Source organism: Herpailurus yagouaroundi, unplaced genomic scaffold (assembly GCF_014898765.1).
Source record: "Herpailurus yagouaroundi ecotype Mexico unplaced genomic scaffold, PumYag 100, whole genome shotgun sequence".
Taxonomy (NCBI): domain Eukaryota; kingdom Metazoa; phylum Chordata; class Mammalia; order Carnivora; family Felidae; genus Herpailurus; species Herpailurus yagouaroundi.
Genome location: NW_024412391.1, coordinates 70,203,154 through 70,224,994, shown reverse-complemented (window position 1 = coordinate 70,224,994; position 21,841 = coordinate 70,203,154). Strand labels below are relative to the sequence as shown.

The window sequence follows — 21,841 nt, the reverse complement described above, 5'->3', positions numbered from 1 at the left end:
TACATCTTGGCCCTGATTAGTTCTCTGGAATGCCCATGTAAATGTAAATGTTGCATTCTTGAAGATGATGTGGGTATAAGCTTGTTTTTCTTTGGTTCCACCCCATGATTCCACCACGTTGGTACTTTTTCTATTAATATCCTAAAATATAGTAGAAAAATATAAACAAAAAAGGCATGAACTCAGTATGGATATACATATGTATACACTACAAATATGTGTGTATTTACAGTAATCCCTGTAAGGTTAGTGAATATTTATCTGGAGGGCACATAACTCTAGAGCTCTCAAAACATGCTTCAAGTCTACATAAGCACTCACTAGCTTATTAATTACAATTTTTAAACCACGTTGTCAATGTAACCTGAAAGAGGTCTCAAATTATAGTATATTTAAGGGTGTGTGTGTGTGTGTGTGTGTGTGTGTGTCTGTGTGTGCGCCTACAAGCATATGACTCTAGCTTAGGAAATACACTTAGAAGGGAAATGTAATTCCTCAAACTTCTCACAGTAAACTTCTAGAACCCTCACAGAATAGCAAGGTTTTCCATGTTTATCTTTTTTCGTTGAGAGATTCTGCCAGGCAGGTCTTGCACAGGAATTATAAGTTCCCCCTGAACTATACTTGCAACTTCCAGGCTTCCCCAAGTGCAGACTAACCAGAACATTATTTTAAGTTCATGAAATCTTCTCCTGCTTAAACCTGAATTCCAAAGGATAATTTTGTATCATATTTTATTTCTGATTTCCTTAGCTAAATTCAATATTCGGAATAATATACAAAGGTATAACATTTCAACCAATATGCTGTCATTAATGTGGTGAGAAGGCAAATATAGTAAGTCAACCGATGTAATATGCATCTAATTAATTTGAAGTGAAAACTTCAGCTAACCTTAAATTTTCTAGTTAGTGCTGACTGCAGAAACCTTAACAGAGGGCTTAGAAATTTGGATGGGCTTCTGTTATCTGGGATGTTGACAATACAGTGGCATGAGCTCAAAATATGTCTGTTTCTTTCTATGATGTAAACATAGGAGTCAAACATTATAACGTAATCAAATATGGTACAAAGATATGTGTCTTGAGTTCACACCACAGAAAGGAATAACAGAATGTGTTTGTCATACATTGCAGAACTTCCCCAGCTTACTAAACAACCAAACCAGGATACATGCCACTTCCTAAAAGAAGCTCATACAACACAGATAGTGCTTTGTTAAACACTATCTTTCTAGATGCTTATTCCAATAATAAAAGGAACTTATTGCATTATTGCAAATAATACCGTCTTACCTCTGTAAAACACTGCATGATTCTGACAGCATTCCTATATGCTATTTAATGATATCACAAAAAAATCCTATGAGAAAACCAAATCTAACGGAGAGGAAAGAAAATGAGCAGATTCTGCTATGAGCTAAAAACTATAAGGTTGATTCATGAAAATAAATACCTGTGATCCCTACCCTCAAGAGTGCTTGGCCAAGTGAGAGAGACAAAAACATCAATACAGTCACATGACTAAAATAGAGTTTTCTTGAAGGGTTTCAGGAGCACACTGGAGAGAGCGGCTAATTTTACTTAAAGGATTGAAAGAAAGCTTCCCAGAAGACGTGACGTTTGAGCAGGGCTTGAATTATGAGTGAGAGTTCACCAGACAACAGGGGAAAAGGAAGAGTGTTATTCTGGCTTAGAGTGTCAAGGCATGAGAACTGAAGTACAGGGTGTTCCTGTAACAAATTCAGGGTGCCTACAGAGATGTGAGTAGTAATAACAGTAGGCTTGGTAACAGAGGCTGGGCTAAGAGTACAAAAAGCCATATAGATACCATGCTAAGGAATTTTAAGTGTATTCAAAGGCTGCTAGTTCTTAAAACTGAGTTGATGTTAGGACTACTCCCATGGCTGGTTAAAATACAGATTTAGTCTCATTACAACTAGGATGAAGCTCAGAAAGCTACATTTCTAACAAATTCTCAGGTGATGCTGGTCCAGGGACCGTACTTTAATAACCATTGCCACAGGCAATAAAAAAACCACCAAGGGAAAGTAGGTAGATTTGATGTTGAGGCCTCTAATAGTGTTTGTATGTTTATAAAGATAATTTTGATAGCAGCATATATGAGAGAATTGAGAAAAAAGAATAGAGACTGCTGTTGAGAAATAATGGGAGTCTGGATTTCAGCAATGGCACCAAGGATGAAGAGGAATTAAAGGGTTAAAGAAATCGGCAGAGCTGGGAATTTAATATTTATTGCTTATTTGTGGTGTAATAAATGGATGTGTTAAAGATGATTCATGATCTTCTTTTACTACTACAAAGTCAATTTTTCTTTTTCAGAACAAAATAGTCTGCCTTCCTTTAATCTGGTAGTAATCACAAATATTTAAATCTTCGTCTTGTATATCATGTAGGAAATTGTTAATAGCCTGTTAATGAGCTGCTAAAAGACTATTGGGAAAAAAAGCAAAAACAAATCATGTCTATGAAGTCACTACTTACAGTGCTAAAATCCTAGCCAACAACCTAACAGCCACATGAGGTCTTAATAAATTTTGTGTTGCTACTTTTATCAACCTAAGACTTGAAATATATGGGCATCAAGAAAAAGTAGGTGAAATTAGAACATGCACAGAGTAAAGTCCTTTGTCTACATTTATTAAACTTAACAATGAACAGTTTTCTTTCTTCCTGATGCCTTACACTCCCATTATATTCTACCTTCACTTTATTAATACAGGTTTTTCCCTCCTGATGGTTTGAAGTACTGAATGGTTATTAGAGACGAATTTTTCATTGTGCTGGTGGCATATTTATAGGAAGGAATTTTTACCAGATTAATATTCCCTGACTTCCGTCAATTGCCCAAGCCCCCTCACTCAGTCTTTCCCATGAAGAACACAAGCTTTCTTTGTGGGTTACACTGCACATTTCTTAGTGACTTCTTTAGACATTTTTAAAAAAATTTTTTAATGTTAATTTACTTTTGAGAGAGACAGAGTGTGAGTAGGGGCAGACAGAGAGGAAGACACAGAATCCAAAGCAGGCTCCAGGGTCTGGGCTGTCAGCACAGAGCTCAATGCAGGGCTGGAACTCAGGAACCGTAAGATCATGACCTGAGTGGAAGTCAGAAGTCAGAAGCTCAACCGACTGAGCCACTCAGGTGCCCCTAGATATTTTTTAACTTTTTGGAAGGGCCTAAGAATGGGAAGGAAAATGGAATTCTTATCCCAACTTGCATAAATGAATTGACACTTGAAAGAAAACGCTAAGCTTAGAAACCCGCCTTTGAAAGCCTCTCTTTCACTTACCACCATGAAATACAGAACACAGTCAGCCGAACAGAGGGTCTCAAAGACAAATGTTATTCTTCCAAGTTCAGAACCCATGGCTCCAGTCATAGATGTTGGTGGTCTAGTTGACAGATTAAAATTACAATATTTATAGTATTTTGTAAATACAATATGGAACAAAACTAAGTCGCTTTTTCTATTAAGCTTTGAAAGCCATCTTCTAATCAATGGCTGCCTCCAGCCACAACTTCTTCCTCACTCAATCTCTGCACACCCATACCATTCCAGTAGTCTACACAACCATGTTAATGTGCTTGAATCTCCTACTATAAATACTACCATCCATTCTAAAGCAGGAAAAAGATGCCTTACTAGGAAGCTTCAACATGGGGAACTAAACCCAAATGGAATTTAAAGAGTTATAACATACTACTTTACAAAGAAAACAGAGAGAAAAATAAATATATAAACCAAAGGATACTCCCATAAACTACTTGGACTAAGACCTCTTCATTAAGCATCCAAGAATCATGGTCATTGTAACATTTGGGCAGAATTAGTGTTAAAAGCTTTGAGCTTCATCTAAGTAATATACAACTAACAGTTATAATTTCTCAATCACCAATTTTACAGATATTCTTAAATGTAATACATTATCCTATAACAACCTGTTACTTGCTAAGTCCGTCACAATGTAAGTATATGTTATGAAGGCAGTCATACTTCAACTATTTCTAGAGGGAAGCAGGCATGAGGATTCTTACAGAAGGGAATCAGAATTGGTTTTCCTTACTTAAATCCTGGGATATGCAAGTTTAAGATCAGGTAATCATTATCCGAACCTCCAGCCCCACTCTGGATATGATCTCCAGCCACCTCCCAACCTGGAAATGAGATAAGGCATCTTTATCAGTAAAAATTCCGCTAATGATTTCCAACAACCTTTTTAAATAAGGTTAAAAAAACGGACTACTGGTGCTTACGTTCAAAGTTAGAAATACTCCCCCCAAATTCCCTATTTTTACATTGCAGTAGCAAATTACATGCAGAGGTAGACTCCTAAATATCAATAGACATTCTATATGATTCCTCAGGAAGAATCAAGTAATACATACTTTTGCACCAAAGCTATTCAATGAGAAAACTAACAAGTTTTCTCAATTAGGCTTTTATTTTTTTTAACTAAAACAGATGGTCTTTATCCATTCTAAAAAATTGAGATGGAAAATCTTATTCTTCAGGTAACCAACGGAAACTAAAAATGTCAAATTACTTAATGAAGATTTGGGGTCCAGTGTTCTTTCTTATAGTTTGCTATATTATTGTTCCCTAATTTAAAACTCCTGTTCTGCCTTCATTCACTTATTTATTTACTCAAGTGGCATGCACTGAGTGCCAGGAACCATGCAGTAGGGGTAGAAAGACAAGACTGGGTCTACACTCACTGAGGAGTCAGGAGAATAAAAGAGAGAAAGGCGCATACTAACAACTGTCAACAGTATAGTTGCAGCTGCACATAGAAGGTGATGGAAGGTCTGTCCTCTGCACAGAAACAATCAATATACTATAGGCTGAAAGGGGCCTCTTACATAAGGAAAGGAGAAGCATCCCCACACACACCATTATTTACTTGTTTTTAGAAATTCTATTTAAATTTATTATAAAATTTTGAAAGCCACAGAAAAATTGAGAAATGAAAATTAAACGTACTTTTAATAAAATAAATAAAACCAGTGTTAACATTTTGAGGAGTTTCTTTTCACTATCTTTTGATGCACACATTTTTACATCACTGAGCTCTTACTGTTGATAACATTTTGTGCCATGGTTTTATATGGTAACATTACTGCATATGCATTTTATCCATATACTTTACTAACATATTTATGACTGAATTAATAGTTTATCATGAGACAGATATAATTAATGTCTATAATTTACCAAATCACACTACTTGATTTATCTCCTTGGTTTTTTTTAGTTTATTTATTTATTTTGAAAGAGAGACAGAGAAAGAGAGAGAGAGAGAGAGAGAGGCAGAGAGAGAGTCTCAGCAGGCTCTACACTGTCAGTGCAGAGCCCAACATGAAGCTCAAAACCACAAACTGTGAGAACATGACCTGAGCTGAAGTCAAGAGTCAGATGCTTAACCAAGTGAGCCACCCAGGATGCCCTGGACTTACCTTCTTTTGACCACACATCCAATTTAACCATTTGGGTTGTTTTTACCTTTTAGCTAGTATAAATGACACTATAATACTAAACCTATTTTTGGTAAAGTTTTTCTGTATTTGTCTAGAAAAGAATCTCAGTAAAAGAATTACTAGGTCAAATAAATATATTTTTAAACCAGTATTCTGTGTTGTTACCGTGACTTGGAAAGCAATGTGTGCCAAGGAGGAATGTTTATTAAAAATGGTAAAACTATGGGACACTGAGTAGCTCAGTCAGTTAAGCATGTGACTCTTGATTGAAGCTCAGGTCACAATCTCACGGTTTAGAAAATTGAGTCCCACCTCAGGCTCCATGCTGACAGCACAGAACCTGCTTGGGATTCTCTCTCTCTCGTCTCTCTGCCTCCTGCTCCCACTCGCATTTGCATGCTTTCTATCAAAATAAACAAACAGGGGCGCCTGGGTGGCTCAGTGGGTTAAGCGTCCCACTTCGGCTCAGGTCACCATCTCGCAGTCCGTGAGTTCGAGCCCCGCGTTGGGATCTGTGCTGACTGCTCAGAGCCTGGAGCCTGTTTCAGATTCTGTCTCCCCCTCTCTCTCTGGCCCTCCCCCGTTCGTGCTCTGTCTCTGTCTCAAAAATAAATAAGCGTTAAAAAAATTTTTTTTAATAAAATAAACATTTTAAATAAATAAATAAAATAAAACTAAATGAAAAAAATGAAACAATTCATACTTCCTTGAAACTTCCCACTTCCAAGTGATGGCCTCTTAACATTTCAATGTATTTCTTTTCAATCATTTTTCTAGTACACACTTTAAATAGACCTTAGATTTTACTATTTACTCTATTTTCTGATTTTTTCATTAGCAAAGTCTTCTGATTTTTCAATTATTATATTAAAAACATTTCCCCATCTAATTTTAATGATTCAATAATATATGGTATGCTTACAACATAATTTTATTTAATTATATCCCATTGTTGAAAATTTAGTTTTTCTCCTAAGTAACACTAAAGTTAACGTATTTTTCCATAATTTCTCTCTTCACATCTTCACAATGTTTCCCTCATATAAATTCCCAGAAATAGAATTAATGGGTTGGAGAATAGGAACATTCAAAATTCTTGAAACATTGTCAAAGTGTTTTCCGTATGACTGCCATTTTTAATGCTTGTATAACATCTGCTTAGTAATGCTTTTAATGCTTGTATAACATCTGTAATAACATCTGATTAGTACAGCATAACCTTCATAAACTTCATCTATCGCCGGATTGACCATTTCAAATTCTGTTACCACAGAAAATGCTCTATGAACACCTTCATGGATAAACAGTAACTTGTCTCCAATTATAGGTAACTCTTAGACAAACTTCCAATACATGAAGATTTACTTCTGCATTATCTCTTCTACGACTGTGTAAAACTCAGACTGACAAGACATGAATCTCAAAGTACTCCAAATCACACAATCAAGCTGGTCAAAACACATCTATGTGAACCCCATGACTGGGTGACTACCTCATGAAACAGGCTGTTCCTGGGCCTCTCACTTAAGGTCCCCCTTCTTTTCAATGCTACTCCTCTCAAAGATTGATATTGAACTGTCCAGACACAAAAATACACATCACCTTTTCATCTTTATTTTTGTATTGTATTTTTCACATTATTATTTGCTATTCTAATATCACATACTAATACGGCAGAGATGTCTATTTCTCAAATTAATAGCTGAATATTCCTGAAAATTAGCAAAAATATAAATTTTAGCCTCTACGTAAAGGAGAGAATAAGTGGCTATCAAGTAGTGTCATGAGACTTAGACTAAATTCTCTAAAAGATCAAATAAAAGTTCCAGATAGGGTTGCCTGGGTGGCTCAGTCGGTTAAGCGTCCAACTTCAGCTCAGGTCATGATCTCGCGGTTCACTGGTTCGAGCCCCATGTTGGGCTCTGAGCTGACAGCTCAGAGACTGGAGGCTGCTTCGGATTCTGTGTCTCCCTCACTCTCTGCCCTTCCCCCACTTGTATTCTGTCTCTCTCAAAAATAAATAAAAAACATTAAAAAAATTTTTTAAATGTTCCAGAAGATCTTTACAAATGAATACACACACACACACACACACACACACACACACACACACGTGCGCGCGTGCACACACACACACACACACACACTCCTATCAATGCTTTCATGAAATCATTCAATTCCCTGGCCTTTCCATCTTATTTTTCCTCCATAGGTCTTAACTTCCTCAACTTAGAATTCAATCCAGGATCAACATACACCTTCATGGTCAGGTAATAACTACTCTATTGTTTCTTCTTCTTAGGATAATTTCCTAGAAATGGGATTAGTAGTCAATAAAGTATTTCATAATGTTTAATATATATTAAGGCTTTTTCTTTCCCACTCTCACTCATGCTTAACCAACATTATTCAAAGACCTACGGCTTTTCAATCTTTGTGTTCATGTATTCACCTCACTTCCCACATCCCAAGTTTATTTATTGCAGATAGGTACTGATTTAAAACAGATGCAACTATAAAGAACTTTTTTAAAACAAAATATAAAATGGAGAAAAAGTGAGCTCATAAAAATTTCTAATGAGATGATAAAAGTAAAAGGATGTATTTTGGTGTAAAACTCTATTACTTGTGACACCTACTCCGAGCATCAAGTTCAAAAATAAACACAGGTGGGGCACCTGGGTGGCTTAATCAGTTGAGCATCTGACTTTGGCTCAGGTCATATCTCATGGTTTTTGAGTTCAAGCTCCAGACAGGGCTCACGGCTGTCAGCACAGAGCCCACTTCGGATCTTGTGTCCCATTATCTCTCTCTCTCTCTCTCTCTCTCTCTGCTCTCCCCCACCTGTGTTCTCTTCCAAAAATAAACAAACATTTTAAAAAATACACACATAGGGGCGCCTGGGTGGCGCAGTCAGTTAAGCGTCCGACTTCAGCCAGGTCACGATCTCGCGGTCCGTGAGTTCGAGCCCCGCGTCAGGCTCTGGGCTGATGGCTCAGAGCCTGGAGCCTGTTTCCGATTCTGTGTCTCCCTCTCTCTCTGCCCCTCCCCCGTTTATGCTCTGTCTCTCTCTGTCCCAAAAATAAATAAAACGTTGAAAAAAAATTTTTTTTTTAAATACACACATAGATACTGTCACTCATTCAACCAGCAAATATTGCAGAACAAATAGGTGCTAGCCTCTCTCAGGTCTTAAAATTGTAGAACAAATAAAATTTAGCCACCATCTTACATAGTATTCTGTCACACTTGCAAGTTTTCAATAAGTAGGGTTCATACATATTTTGTACACACAGTCACAGATTTCACAGGGAAGGGGAATTAGAGATGATTTCACCTCTCAATACAGCTCAGGGCTGAGCCAAACTCAACAAATCCTGGCAGAAATGCTGTCATACTACTCTTCAAAATGGCAAATGACATAAGTTTTATTACATCCCTCAGTGATCTTATTCTGGTATTTATAACCATAAATGATGATCATCAGTATCTACTTCAAAAGTGACTCCAAAGAAATGCAAAATAGTTCATATTCTTACAGAAAAGTCAACTGGCTCTGACACCACATTTACTATTTTGATGTGAGGGCTGGAAGACAGACACGTAGCCAACTGATAAGATTGAGGTTCCTCATACCCATATGTGGTATGTTTCTTAGAGACCTGGGTCCAAAAGTCTCTATTACCCAAATACATTCATTAAGTAGGTGAATTCTGAACTCACCATTCATTCCGTCACACTTTGAATTCCCAACATTAAAGCAGGAAGTTTTCATGTTGCCAGGAAGGACATTCCACCATTTGTATTCAAACCCAAGCGCAGGCTCCATTCCAGCGGGACACGGCCTACATTCTACAAGAGACAGGTGAAATAAACAATTACAATTAAACCACATCTGGACATCTTCCTCTTCCTCTAAGGACTACTAAACTTTAATTAGCAAAAAGGGAAGTGGGAAGGAGAGATACTAGAGCGCCAATTCGCTTAAGAATTAATAACTTTCTCTAGGGGCGCGTGGGTGGCTGAGTGAGTTAAGCATCCAACTTCAGCTCAGGTCATGATCTCGCGGTTCATGAGTTCGAGCTCCACATCGGGCTCTGTGCTGACAGCCTGGAGCCTGGAGCTTGCTTCGGATTCTGTGTCTCCCTCTCTTTCTGTTCCTCCCCTGTGTGTGCTCTCTCTCTCTCTCTCCCAAAAATAAATAAACATTTAAAAAAAAAGAGTAACTTGGGGCGCCTGGGTGGCGCAGTCGGTTGAGCGTCCGACTTCAGCCAGGTCATGATCTCGCGATCCGTGAGTTCGAGCCCCGCGTCGGGCTCTGGGCTGATGGCTCGGAGCCTGGAGCCTGTTTCCGATTCTGTGTCTCCCTCTCTCTCTGCCCCTCCCCCATTCATGCTCTGTCTCTCTCTGTCCCAAAAATAAATAAAAAAAAAAAAAAAAAATTAAAAAAAAAAAAGAGTAACTTTGCCAAAGAAATCTGCAACAAAAAATATTTCTGCATATAGTTTACCCTATACACTTGACTCGCATGAAAAAAGGAAAAGGATAAATATGAAATATTTTAAAATTACTTTTTCCTTAAATCTGAGAGTAACTGATAATATCAAATCACCCTCCACAAGAAGGGTAATCTGAAACTAGTTATCTTATATGTGACCTTAGAATCAGTTCCATCTACCTTGCAAGCAAGGAAATATTTCAACTTTCCTATTGTTTATTAAACTTAACAGAGTATTATACCATGTAATTATGGACTGATTACTTGAAATTCAAAATACTCACTATGTTGAAAACTAATCACAGTTGTTGAGAGATATGGAAAGAGGCAGGTTTATAAATAAACCTGATTTAAATTAACATCTGCAACAATGAAATGGAAGGATCCTTCCCAACCATTTCCGAATTTGCCCAACACACTTTGCATTAATCACATCAGTAGAGAGAAATATTTACTGAGCAAACACTTCTTGATACCAAAGTACTACTATAGGACACATTTTTACATAACCTGGTCAGTGATAATGAGCTAGATGTTATTATCCACAATTTTACAGATGGGAAAATTGAGGTTCAAAAGGTTTAAGTAACTGGGGTGCCTGGATGGCTCAGTCCATTAAGTGTCCAACTCTAGATTTCAGCTCAGGTCATGATCTCACGGTCCCTGAGTTTGAGCCCTGTGATGGGCTCTGTGCTGCTGGTACAGAGCCTGCTTGGGATTCTCCCTCTCTCTCGCTCTCTACTCCTTCCCCACTTGTGCTTTCTCTATCTCTCAAAATAAGTAAACTTAAAAAAAAAAAGGTTTAAGTAACTTAGATCAATCATACTAAATGTCACCTATAGGATGTGGATTCAAAATGAAGTCAATTAGACTCCTGAGTCCTTCTTATGCTATCTTTCACAGGCTCTAGATAGTAAATATATGGCATGGCTATATTCAAGTGAGATGGCTATAACTGAAATGCATTTTAATTTTTGTCTATGAAAATTAAAAAAACTCTGTATACTATTTTCTAAATTATTCGATATACACTAAAACTTTCCCAACTGTACACTCTGAAACAACTTAGAGACTATTTTCACCGCCATGTGATCAAGCAATTTTTGCTATTATTATAGCACAAAATGTAAATTAGAGGAGGTTATGTTTTATGCTTGCATTCACATATGTGTACACTCTCACCAAAAAATGAGTGCTTATCCTTAATCAGTTAATATGGTGGAATTTTTATCAATATCAAAGGAAGAGTCATCCCATTAAGAGAATATTACACATATTACACAAGATGCCCCTAGAAAGCTATCCTTGGTATGCTAAAGAAGACCTCATCTCCTAATTCATTATAATATTTCTCAACTCTCCTGAGATAAGTATGTTTTATAAGTCTTCCATAAAAACAGTTAACAAGGTCACAATAGTCCAGCAAGATTATTTGGCTAAAGGTCCAATTCTTTGGCCAATTGGCATCCTACCCTTTGTTCCATCCGAAAATGTTCCAGGAGGGCAGGGATGGCAAGAAGATGATCCATTGTTATAAAAGCCAGGGTTGCAAGGTGGACAATCCTTCTTCTCTCCAGAAGGGGGCAACCTAATAGCATCCGTGACATCCTCCCGGCAGATTTTGGGCTCTATCCACTTGTACATAATTTGTGTCTGGGAGGGGGGAAAGGGGGAGGTAGGGAACAAAACAAAACAAAACTTGCAGGTGATATAAAATTGTATCTTTCCTTTAAATTTCCAATAACAAAAAGTGTTAAACATAAAGCCTAGGAAGAGTCACACAGTGATAGAAGGGCCAGCTGAAAAGAATCTAAAACATTAGTAACAAAATGAGACAAGAAAAACCTTTGGTGGGAGAATGACTGTTACTTCCAAATGTTTTCACTATGAGCTACAGGTGGCCTTACCTCATTCATACAGCAAGTTCCTCATTGTGGAATTCCTCTTTAAAATATAGACACATGAGTATAACCCTTACTCTTCTAGCTACTCATTCACTCTATTCCATAACCAACATATGTTTCTATTCAGACACTACTTTTCTCATTTGGAGATCTCCACTGCCCTCTTCCTCCCCCTCACCCCCCAGCACATAACACCAGGCTTAGCACAACGTGATCACAAAAGAACAGATTCATCTTTGTAAGAAGACTATGGCATTTCACAAATACATGTGGTTGCTCTCTGAATCTTTGTCTACCTGATGTTAATCTTCAAGAGCCATACCTAAAATATTTCTAATTCTGGGCCCTGTTACAGGTACTTCTAACATTATGGCTAACACAGCCTCTACTTTAACAGACAGTCATCTTTTAGACCTCATCCTCTCATATTCTCTCTCACACATGCATACACCCTTACACAGCACAAAATACAACAAAATAGCTGTAACTCAGCCAAACCCAGAAAGTTATGGTTATAAAATTACTCTCATTTTGAAACCAGAAATATTAAATGGGTTACCCATTCACAAACAAAATCAATATGCTCGGTAAAGGGGAAAAAAGGTATTCTAAATGCAAAGAGAAAAATCATTTCTTTCATAACTGTAGTTTTTAAAAAGAGACTCAGTTTCCTTCAATAGTATATAATCCAGTGAATCTTTCTCCTTTAAAACAATTTTTGCAATAATAAGTATAATACTGAAGCTGGAGAAACAAAATTAAAGGTACTTGTCTATGGTTATTTCCAGTTAATAAAAAATTATATAGCATATCCTTTAGACTACTCAGTTTTATTCTCAAGTATTCTCTTACAGAAGAGCAAATTACCTGATCTGAAGAAGGACGCTTAAGAAAAAGGTTTAAAAGGTAGCTGTCTCAACAGAACTATAAATAACATGTTTTTCCTTTTACAACTCTCTCTTCCTGCATTCATTTTATGGCCCACATCATGATACAGTTTAACCAGCCACTGCACCCATATGCCTCCCTCTTCCCATCTGTAAAATGATGGCCGCTCCTGCTGAAACTTCCTCAACAGCTAAGATAATAAACTAGATCCTGTATCCCGCAGGGGTTCTCCACTCCCCTGAAGAAAGGGGGAGTCTAAAATTCTGAGAATAGAAGCAAATGAAACATCATTATATTGGGGGATGGTCTTTTTAGAATTCTGGCTCAGCATGTATAGAAAACAAATTTTCAACCCAATCAATTCACAAATTCGCTGACCTATTTGGACATTCATTAAAATTCTATCACGTTAGGTATGACCTACCGCACTGTTGAAAATAGGTGGGTCCCACGTGAGAGGAGGGGTGGGGTGGTGCTAACCTGAGCATTCGCACTGATTTTGGGGGCTCACCTCATAATCCTCCCCACCACTTTGGGAGGTCAGTATTATTATCCTCAAGTTCATAAATGAGGCAGCTGTGGATAAGAACCGTGAAACAACTTGCCCAAGAATTAGACACAGCTAGTTAACAGTAAAGTAACACTAGTCAAGAAGAGCCAGTTGGGTTAGGGTAAAAATAGTAAAATACGCAAATATATTTTTGACCAAGTCAGCTGACCACCTGCATTTCAATCCAAGCACAGTAAATGTTTAAAAATTAGAAAATGTGCACCATCTTTAAATGTAAACATTTAGAAGCCAAATTTCGAATGCTCTATAGGAAAAGTTTTGTTCACAAAGCCTCTTGCTTCACATGGCAGATTGATTCTGTGCCTCCCTTTCTAATGGGGACAGATGCTCTCAAGTGGAGCTGACTGGGGAAAGATAATAATTAATATAAATGATACCGAGTGCCAGATGGCTCACAGCACAGGTAAAAAACCAACAATCAACTCATTCTTTGGCAAGGTGAGACAAAATCATGAAACATTTTATGAAAAAAAAAACCCTCATAAAACAAAACTTATCAAACGGGCAGTAAGATTAGAGAAGATCTATAGTGTCTGACTATATTACGCAGGAATAAAATACTTTTTAGAGAAACACATGGAGGTATCAATTCTCATGTCAAAATAAAATTCAAGACTGGGAAGACTAAATTTAGACAGATTTTGAGACTGGATTTGTCCACAGTTGTCAACTTTCTTCCTGCAAATGTCCCTGTACAGAAGCACCAGGGCTTGGTAGACTCGCTGAATTCATTAGAGCTAAATTCCATGGTCTTTAAAAGTCTATCAACTGCTACTCCAGCCTCACTGCCTTCTGCTCCTATGATGTTCTAACTTGTATGTTCCCAACTAGGCAGACTATTACTCTCCTTCCTGCCTTTTCCAACCTTCCATCTTTTCCAGGGGTGAGACACTGAGCCCTCATCACTTTGTCTCTCCAACATGCCCACACCATTCTGCCAAGTTGTGTCCAACCCCTCCTTCAAAGCCATGCTCTGAACTTGTATCAGGTAAAATTTCATGATAGTCTCCTTTAAAATATTTTTTTCAACACCCACACACGCTCTCACCATGTGCCCAGCTCCCCAACTACATACCAGCATTCACCTGGATTCCTTATCTGTGGAAGTTCTAATGTTTTCTGTTTTCCCTTGTGGTTATGTCCTTGTCCCCTTTCTAAATGCATCCAAGCTTGGGTCCTCTTCTTCCTTTATGTGGAAGACACTCTGGGGATTGAACACTGTACCGGACGTTCTAGCTCCGGCTTTAGAAAATGTTCTAAAATTAGATTGGGGTGAAAATATTAAAAACACTGAACTAAGGCTTTAAATGGATACATTGTGTGATATGAGAATTCCATCTCAATAAAGCTGTTAAAAATATTTTAAAGAAGACTATCATGAAATTTTATTTTATACAGATTTAGAACTCTTTAATCACTGGGAAATGCCATGGTCTTTTCCCATCATCCTAATTCAGAAACAGAGTTTCCAATTATATTTGACTTGCTTAAGCCATATAGGAAGTAAGGCAGTTATAAAACCCATATCCCTTTATACCCTATTTTTTAATGTCCCCTACATCTTACCCTTGCCATACAATTCACAAGTACTGTGTAAGAGACAGTGAGCATTTGGAATAACTTAGAACACTGAAGTTCATTAAAGGGCAAAGAAAATACTAGACAAATTCCACCAATTTCCTAGCCTCAGAGATGACTAAGTTGCACAGTCTAATGTCCCCTCTCAACAAGGCTTCCTTCTAAAACATCCTGTCCTGCCAGGCACCCTTCTAACCCTGGCAGTAAGTTTCCTCTATGACAAAACATCAGAACAGTATGTGTCAATGGAATTTACCTTCTATAAAGTCGCCCAAATTCTGCCTTATGGAATAACACAGAAAAGTCTATTTCTTCATTTCTACGATTTCCCTCCTAATGCTTTAGCTTACTATTAAGGAAGTTTTCATTAAGTACCTACTGGAAGAAAGTACTGTGGGGAATTTAAATATTAATAAGACAAATTTTTTTTTCTGAAGGTGGCTACAGTCTAATAATGATAAGACAGGTTCACAAACTACTGTAACAAAAAAAAAAGAAAATACTTGAAGAGAATACAAAAGCATTGGATTTGGAAACAAACATGATTAGAATTCCAGCCTTAAAACTTACTAGCTCTGGCTACCTATAACCTTACGGAAATTACTTTAACTTCACCAAGCCTCAGTTTTCTCATCTACAAACTGAGTATATCTAAATTGCATAGCTGTTGAGAAAAATAATTAGAGGCAATGTTTGAATACACATGCATGCACAGAGTGGGCACGCAATTGTGTAAATGACAGATGCTTCTGCTATTAATACCATCATTTCTATTACCATCATTATTGTCACCACCATCATTTGAAACATGAGATGTAATGGATATTCAAAGAGATGAAATCTCTTTGGGACAAGCAGAAAATGTCAGAAAGATGACCAAAATTCCTCCATCCCATGGTGTCTTTTCTTCAACTTGAAAAAATATTACCAGCAACTTCAACCATATTTCCTATCAAAGAGTTTAATATCCTGACCCCTCTACTTTAGATTCTTCCCGTTTTGTCAAAATTATTTTGAGCCCTTTGCCAAGGACAGAACACAACTCTGTAACTGTGTTAATCATTCATTCACTTACTAATTCTCTTATTTATGAATTAATTCAAAACATGCTTCATTATCTTCTATATTCCAGGTACTCTACTAGGCTTAGAGATTTTTTTTTCTTTTTAAGTGATTAACAACACATTTCTGTCTACAGGAAGCTGAGAGTCCGGCGAAGGAAACAGTCATCTTTACAAGAACTGTGTTTGCAATAAAGTGAACTGATACCAAAACACTAGCAAACCTTCTATGACCACTGATGAAACTATCAGGAGAGGTATGCAAAAAATTCTGTGGCAATTCCCAGTATATGAAGACAACCTTGCCATGTCTATTCATGTTATTTAAGAGCAGAAGAGTTCTGTGAAACTGCACAGAATCACTCTCTTTTCAGTGTGGTAAGAGATATATTCTTTTCCTCTTTAGGAACTGACTTGTGTAACACTGAGAGGAAAAGGTAGCTATACAGTCCGGCTGCCCAGCCACAGGGATCAGTCAGTGAACGAAGCTGTCCAAACAGAGTATCCCACGCTAGTGGACAGAATGGCTGGTCTGAGGTTGGCTCACGATTCAAGCAGGACTAGTAAGAGTCTTTTCTGAAACTTGTTCAGTGCCTCCCTCTGATCAAAAGCTGTGAGGATGATAGTGGAGAAGCCAACAGGCATCTGGTACCACAGGAATGAGCTTGCCTCCGAAGGAAAGGAAACTGTGCCAAGAATACCAATGAGAAGATCAAGAGAAAAACGTCCTAATAAAGCTGTTGGCTCTGGGTTGAATTCCCAGTCACATGAGTCAAGAGGCTCCTGCCCTCTTCCACTCACCCCAAATGCTGAAAAGTATCTTTTAATTTCATCGACAGAATTGTCAATCATCTCCAAGTGTGGAAGCAAAACTGACACTTTGCTTTGCAACCCATTCAGAAGAAATGTGTATCGCATCCCATGGTCAGAGCATGGGAGGGAACTACCATTTACCCTGAGATAAAAGACCAAAATAATAATAATAATAAAGTTACTCTATCTAGCTCTGTTACCCAAAATAAACAAAAGCTTAAGCCTTGTCTGTAAGTGGTTGACTCCCTAACAAAATCATCTCATCCCTCTAACTTCTGCAAGCAGACCTGGGACACCCTTTGTGGATAGGATAAACAAGTGGGGGACTTGTTTTTCAACCAAGTACCTACTTACCTGAAAACTAAGTACCCTTCATATTTTGGGGAGTTTTTTCCCCCATTAAATTTCTATTGCATTTTTTCTTTGGTAAGCCAGGTTCTAAAGTTTGGATTCTCTTTGAAATATTTTTGGCAAGTTCATGTTTTCTCTTTTCTAAATACTTTTATATCTGAGACTTTAACACAAATAAGCACCAACACTTGGTCATTTGAGCTCACTGTTCAAGCACACTGAGGTCTCTCTAAATTTTACTTTTGTCATTCTCCCCAGCTTTACTGATTTACAGTTCAACACACTTATCCCTAATATCCTCATGTAAGTTGAGGATTTTTAAATCAAATGTTGAAAATAACTCACATGTACTCATATTCTTGTTGGTATGACATAGGATATATATAATTAGTTTGCTAAATTTATATTCCTACAACCAATACATGATACGAACTACACTACCAGTTAATATCAACTACACTCCTATTCGATATCCATTTATTAAGTCAGACGTTTACATACAGTTCCTCAGTTAGCCATATATCCTCTTAACCAGATCATTTAGTCCACAATTCCCTATCTTAGCCATTGGAAGATCAGAGAAGCTGGTTCAAATATGTTGCTAAACATTACAAGATGCCTTCTCTCGATGACTACCTGGCCATTAGCAAGGTGAAGATGTTTTTAAGTTCAAATCTCCAGCAATGAATCTGTGCATGGGCTTGCATGCAGCCATATGAGTATATCTTAATATATTTAAAAAATGGGCTCTGAACATTTTGAAACAAAACATACACAAAAATTTCAAGTTAATTCACCACTATGAAACCTCCCTCTTCTGGCATGAAACTATGCCATTAGCTGCAGCTAATGCAACCCCCTACCCACATCCCCACTCTCCAGTCTCACTCAAATCTCTTTAGTTCTTCAGACACACCATGCTCCCTCCAACATCAGATCTTCACCAATCTGCTCCTCTTCCCAAAATGCTCTTCTTCCATACCTGGGCCTGAGGTTTCATACAGTTCTGAAGCCTTCTCAGGCTAGGTCAGATCCCCATAAAACTCAGACTTCTCTTCCTGTAGCACTAATCACAATTGGAAATAATAGTTTTTTGGTTTGTTTTTTTTTTTTGACAGACTATCTCTATTCCACTGAAATCCAAACCAGTGGTTCTCAAACTGCTAAGATCCTAGACCAGAAGAATCAGAATTACCTGGGAACTTCTTAGAAATATAAATTCTCTTGTGGCACCTGGGTGGCTCAGTCAGTTGAGCATCCAACTCTTGGTTTCGGCTCACGTAATGGTCTCACGATTTCAGGAGTTTGAGCCTAGTGTCAGGCTCTGTGCTGGCAGCGTGGAGCCTGCTTGGGATTCTCTCTCTCCCTCTCTCTCTCTCTGCCCCTCTCAAAAATAAACAAATAAACTTTTAAAAAAAGTAAATAAAATAAAAAAAAAATACATATAAATTCTCAGGTCCCACCCCAGATCGGCTGAAACAGAAAATCTGGGATGGGAGCCTCGAGGTGAGTCTGATGCACACAAAAAAAGTTGACAACCACTGCCCTACAATCCAGGAAGACATTTACCTTCTTCTTCTGCCTGTCCCTGGCTCTGCCCTCATCACCCAGCACTCTGTATATAACCAGTGCTCAGTGAAGATTCACTGAATAAATGAATGAATGAATGGACATTCCACATTTTTCATGATGTTAATCAGTCTCTCAATCAGGATTAGAACGGTTTCAGTTACTAATTAAAATATTTCTGAAAAATGTTCCATATTGGAAGGAAGCAATCAAATAACTAAACTTCAGAATGAATACAGAAACCTGGGCATTTCTACGTCATATAAATTGTCATGTCCAAAAGTCTGTATACATCAGTAGCTGCTTTCCTTGAGGATCCTCTCCACACAAGGGGAAAATAAGATCAAAGAGAATACGACAGGACAAAAAGAGCCACAGTCATTGAACAACCTGAAAACATCACTAAACCACCAGCAAATCACCAGGATGAGCCAAGCAAGAATAAAATACCTTTTCTATTTTTTTAAAAAAACTTTATATATTGATTTTGAGAGAGAGAGCACAAGTGTGCAAGTTCAAGTGGGGTAGAGGGAGCCAAGCAGGCTCCACACTATCAGTGGGAGCCCAATGCAGGGGCTTTAACTCATGAACCGTGAGATCATGACGTGAGTTGAAATCAAGAGTTGGATGCATAACCGACTGAGCCACCCAGGTGCCCCTAAAATACCTTTTTAAAAGATGAAACCAGAACAAATGAAAATGTTGAAACAAAAAACAAAAAAAAAATTCAAATTCACATGCGCAATCTTTATTTCCCCACCAATTAATTAATTAATTGTACCTGTTAATTAAGTTCCTTTTGGTTTTTGTTTACTTCTGAAGCAAGACATTGTTATCTTGAAATAAGTCTCAAATCACTTTTTAAAGATTCCCTGGGTTTATGGAATGCTAGTACAATGTGTTGTTCTACACTGAGAACATGTTCAGGGGTTACTCAGACTCAACAAAGAAAGCAATTTGTGTGAATGTGTCAACACAACATGCCTATGGGGGCATGCATATGTGTGCACAGATGTGTGTGTGTGTTCCGTGCATTCTACATTTAATGTATAGCTTTACTTCCTTTTGGCCCAGGTCAACTAAATCTTGTCACAGTATTCACTGACAAAAAACTACTTGTTGACATAATAAAAACAGCACTTTTAAATATTTTCATTATAGCCAAGACTAGAACCATGTGTGGATCTCATTCACATAAGCTTCAGTAATGCTGAATTAGTGATTACTATACATACAATAAAGTAAATTCAATTCACCTTACTTAAATAAGTCAAGTTTAGTTTTAAAAAACTTAGTTAAGTACCATTATTTCAAATTACTTTCAACATACATGTAGTTCTCTACATGTATTTTCTAAATGGAAATACCCTTTGTTTGGCCACTATTATAGGGCCATCAAGATATTACTTTATAACTCCTTCTAATTTAAGGGTTGTTTGAGTTACTGTCCTTATTAAAAATAATACATATACTTATTAAAAATAATAGATATAATTATTAATATTTTCCACTAATTTAGGGGTGCCTGGGTGGCTCAGTTGGGTAAGCGTCTGACTCTTGATTTGGGCTCAGGTCGTGATTTTGCAGTTCAAGGAATCAAGCCCCACGATGGGCTCTGTGCTTACAGTGTGAAGCCTGCTAGGGATTCTCTCTCTGCCCCCTGCCCCGCTCATTTTCTCTCCCCATCTCTCTCTCTCCCTCTCTCAAAACAAATAAATAAACTTAAAAAATTTTTTTCAACTAATGTAAACTGGCCTTCTCTTGAATTATTCTAAGTAATGACTCTCCTGTAAATACTAGAATGTGCTTGGTCTTAAGTATTCAAAAGTCAATTCTTAAAATAATTTTAGAACTAAGAGCAAGAGTAATAATAACATAAATATAAAAAGTACAGACTAGAAACTACGGATACAAAATTAAAAACAAAAGCAATACTGACATCTATGTGTATTCTCCAAACTAGGTCAAGAAATGAAATTCCACGGGGGAGCCTGGGTGGCTCAGTCTGTTAAGCATCAGACTCTAACTATTGTCTCAGGTCATGATCCCAGGGTCGTGGGATTGAGCCCCACGTTGGGCTCTGCACTGAGCATGGAGCCTGCTTAAGATTCTCTCTCTCTCTCTCTCTCTCTCTCTCTCTCTCTCTCTCTCTCTCTCCCTCTGCCCCTCTCCCCTGCTTGCACTCTCTAAAATAAATGTGTAAAAAAAATTAATTAAATGCCATTATTTCAAAGATGTAAACACAAAGAAAATGCTGCATTGCAGCCACTTGAATCCGTTTCTCCGAGACATAAGCTAATACAGTCTAACTGTAATAAAGAGAACAGCACATCAACTGCAGGGTTCATGTATGCATTCTTCCTCTGGCTAAGTGCCATCTGTATGGTAATTACTTTGCGTTTTCTAAATGCAATTACATGATAATCTGCCATAACTGAATGTGCCTATGGCTGCATGGCTTTTATTGATCAAACCTACTGAGGAACCAAATAAGATGCTTCCATTCTGGGAGTCATAGTACACGTTTTAAAGGTTGTGCTCCCCCTGATCCTATTATTTCTTTAAAAAAAAAAAAATTCCTGTTAAGAATAGCAGTAATTTATTGAGCACTCACTAGGTGCCAGACACTATGCTAAGAACTTTAAAGTGACTATCTCATGCATTCTCTGAGTGGCCTTATGAGGTAGGAATCAGCCCCATTGTACAGATGGAAAAAAAAAAACAAAACAGACTTAGAGCAAGTAACTGGCCCACAGCACTAATAAGTAATAGTGTGAAATCAAAGCCAGGACACCAGGATTCAAAATCTACATTTTTAAACTTCCGCCATACCACTTACAGACATGTGTTATAAATCAACTCATTTAAGTCTCTCACCAACAAAGTAGAGTCTGCTCAAATTGGGAAGAGGGTTGGATTAAAACGGAATGCAGTTGACTGAATACAGCCTATATACCTTTCCTTCTTCATCGCATGGAGTATGGATCTGGAAATAATCTTTTGTGGTACAGGGAGGTCGCTCCATACATTCGCTGGACCCTTCCTCTGCAACATAAAAATGCATTTCAGAAATGAGTCATGTATGTTGTGACTCTCAGTAAAAGCAAAA

The 21,841-nt window shown here is 37.6% G+C and overlaps 1 protein-coding gene across 2 annotated transcripts in view; it reads right to left on the bottom strand.

The window, feature by feature from the left end:
- The window catches only part of ELAPOR2 (endosome-lysosome associated apoptosis and autophagy regulator family member 2), a 184,816-nt gene that overhangs the window by 43,179 nt on the left and 119,796 nt on the right, over window positions 1-21,841 (bottom strand). For both annotated transcript variants that reach the window (XM_040472783.1, XM_040472784.1), the window contains exons 8-13: window positions 21,689-21,777; window positions 11,470-11,650; window positions 9,223-9,351; window positions 4,089-4,179; window positions 3,314-3,416; window positions 4-141 (exon numbers count right to left, since the gene is read on the bottom strand). In XM_040472783.1, the coding sequence (XP_040328717.1) occupies window positions 4-141; window positions 3,314-3,416; window positions 4,089-4,179; window positions 9,223-9,351; window positions 11,470-11,650; window positions 21,689-21,777 (731 nt within the window). The remainder of the gene's footprint in view (window positions 1-3; window positions 142-3,313; window positions 3,417-4,088; window positions 4,180-9,222; window positions 9,352-11,469; window positions 11,651-21,688; window positions 21,778-21,841) is intronic.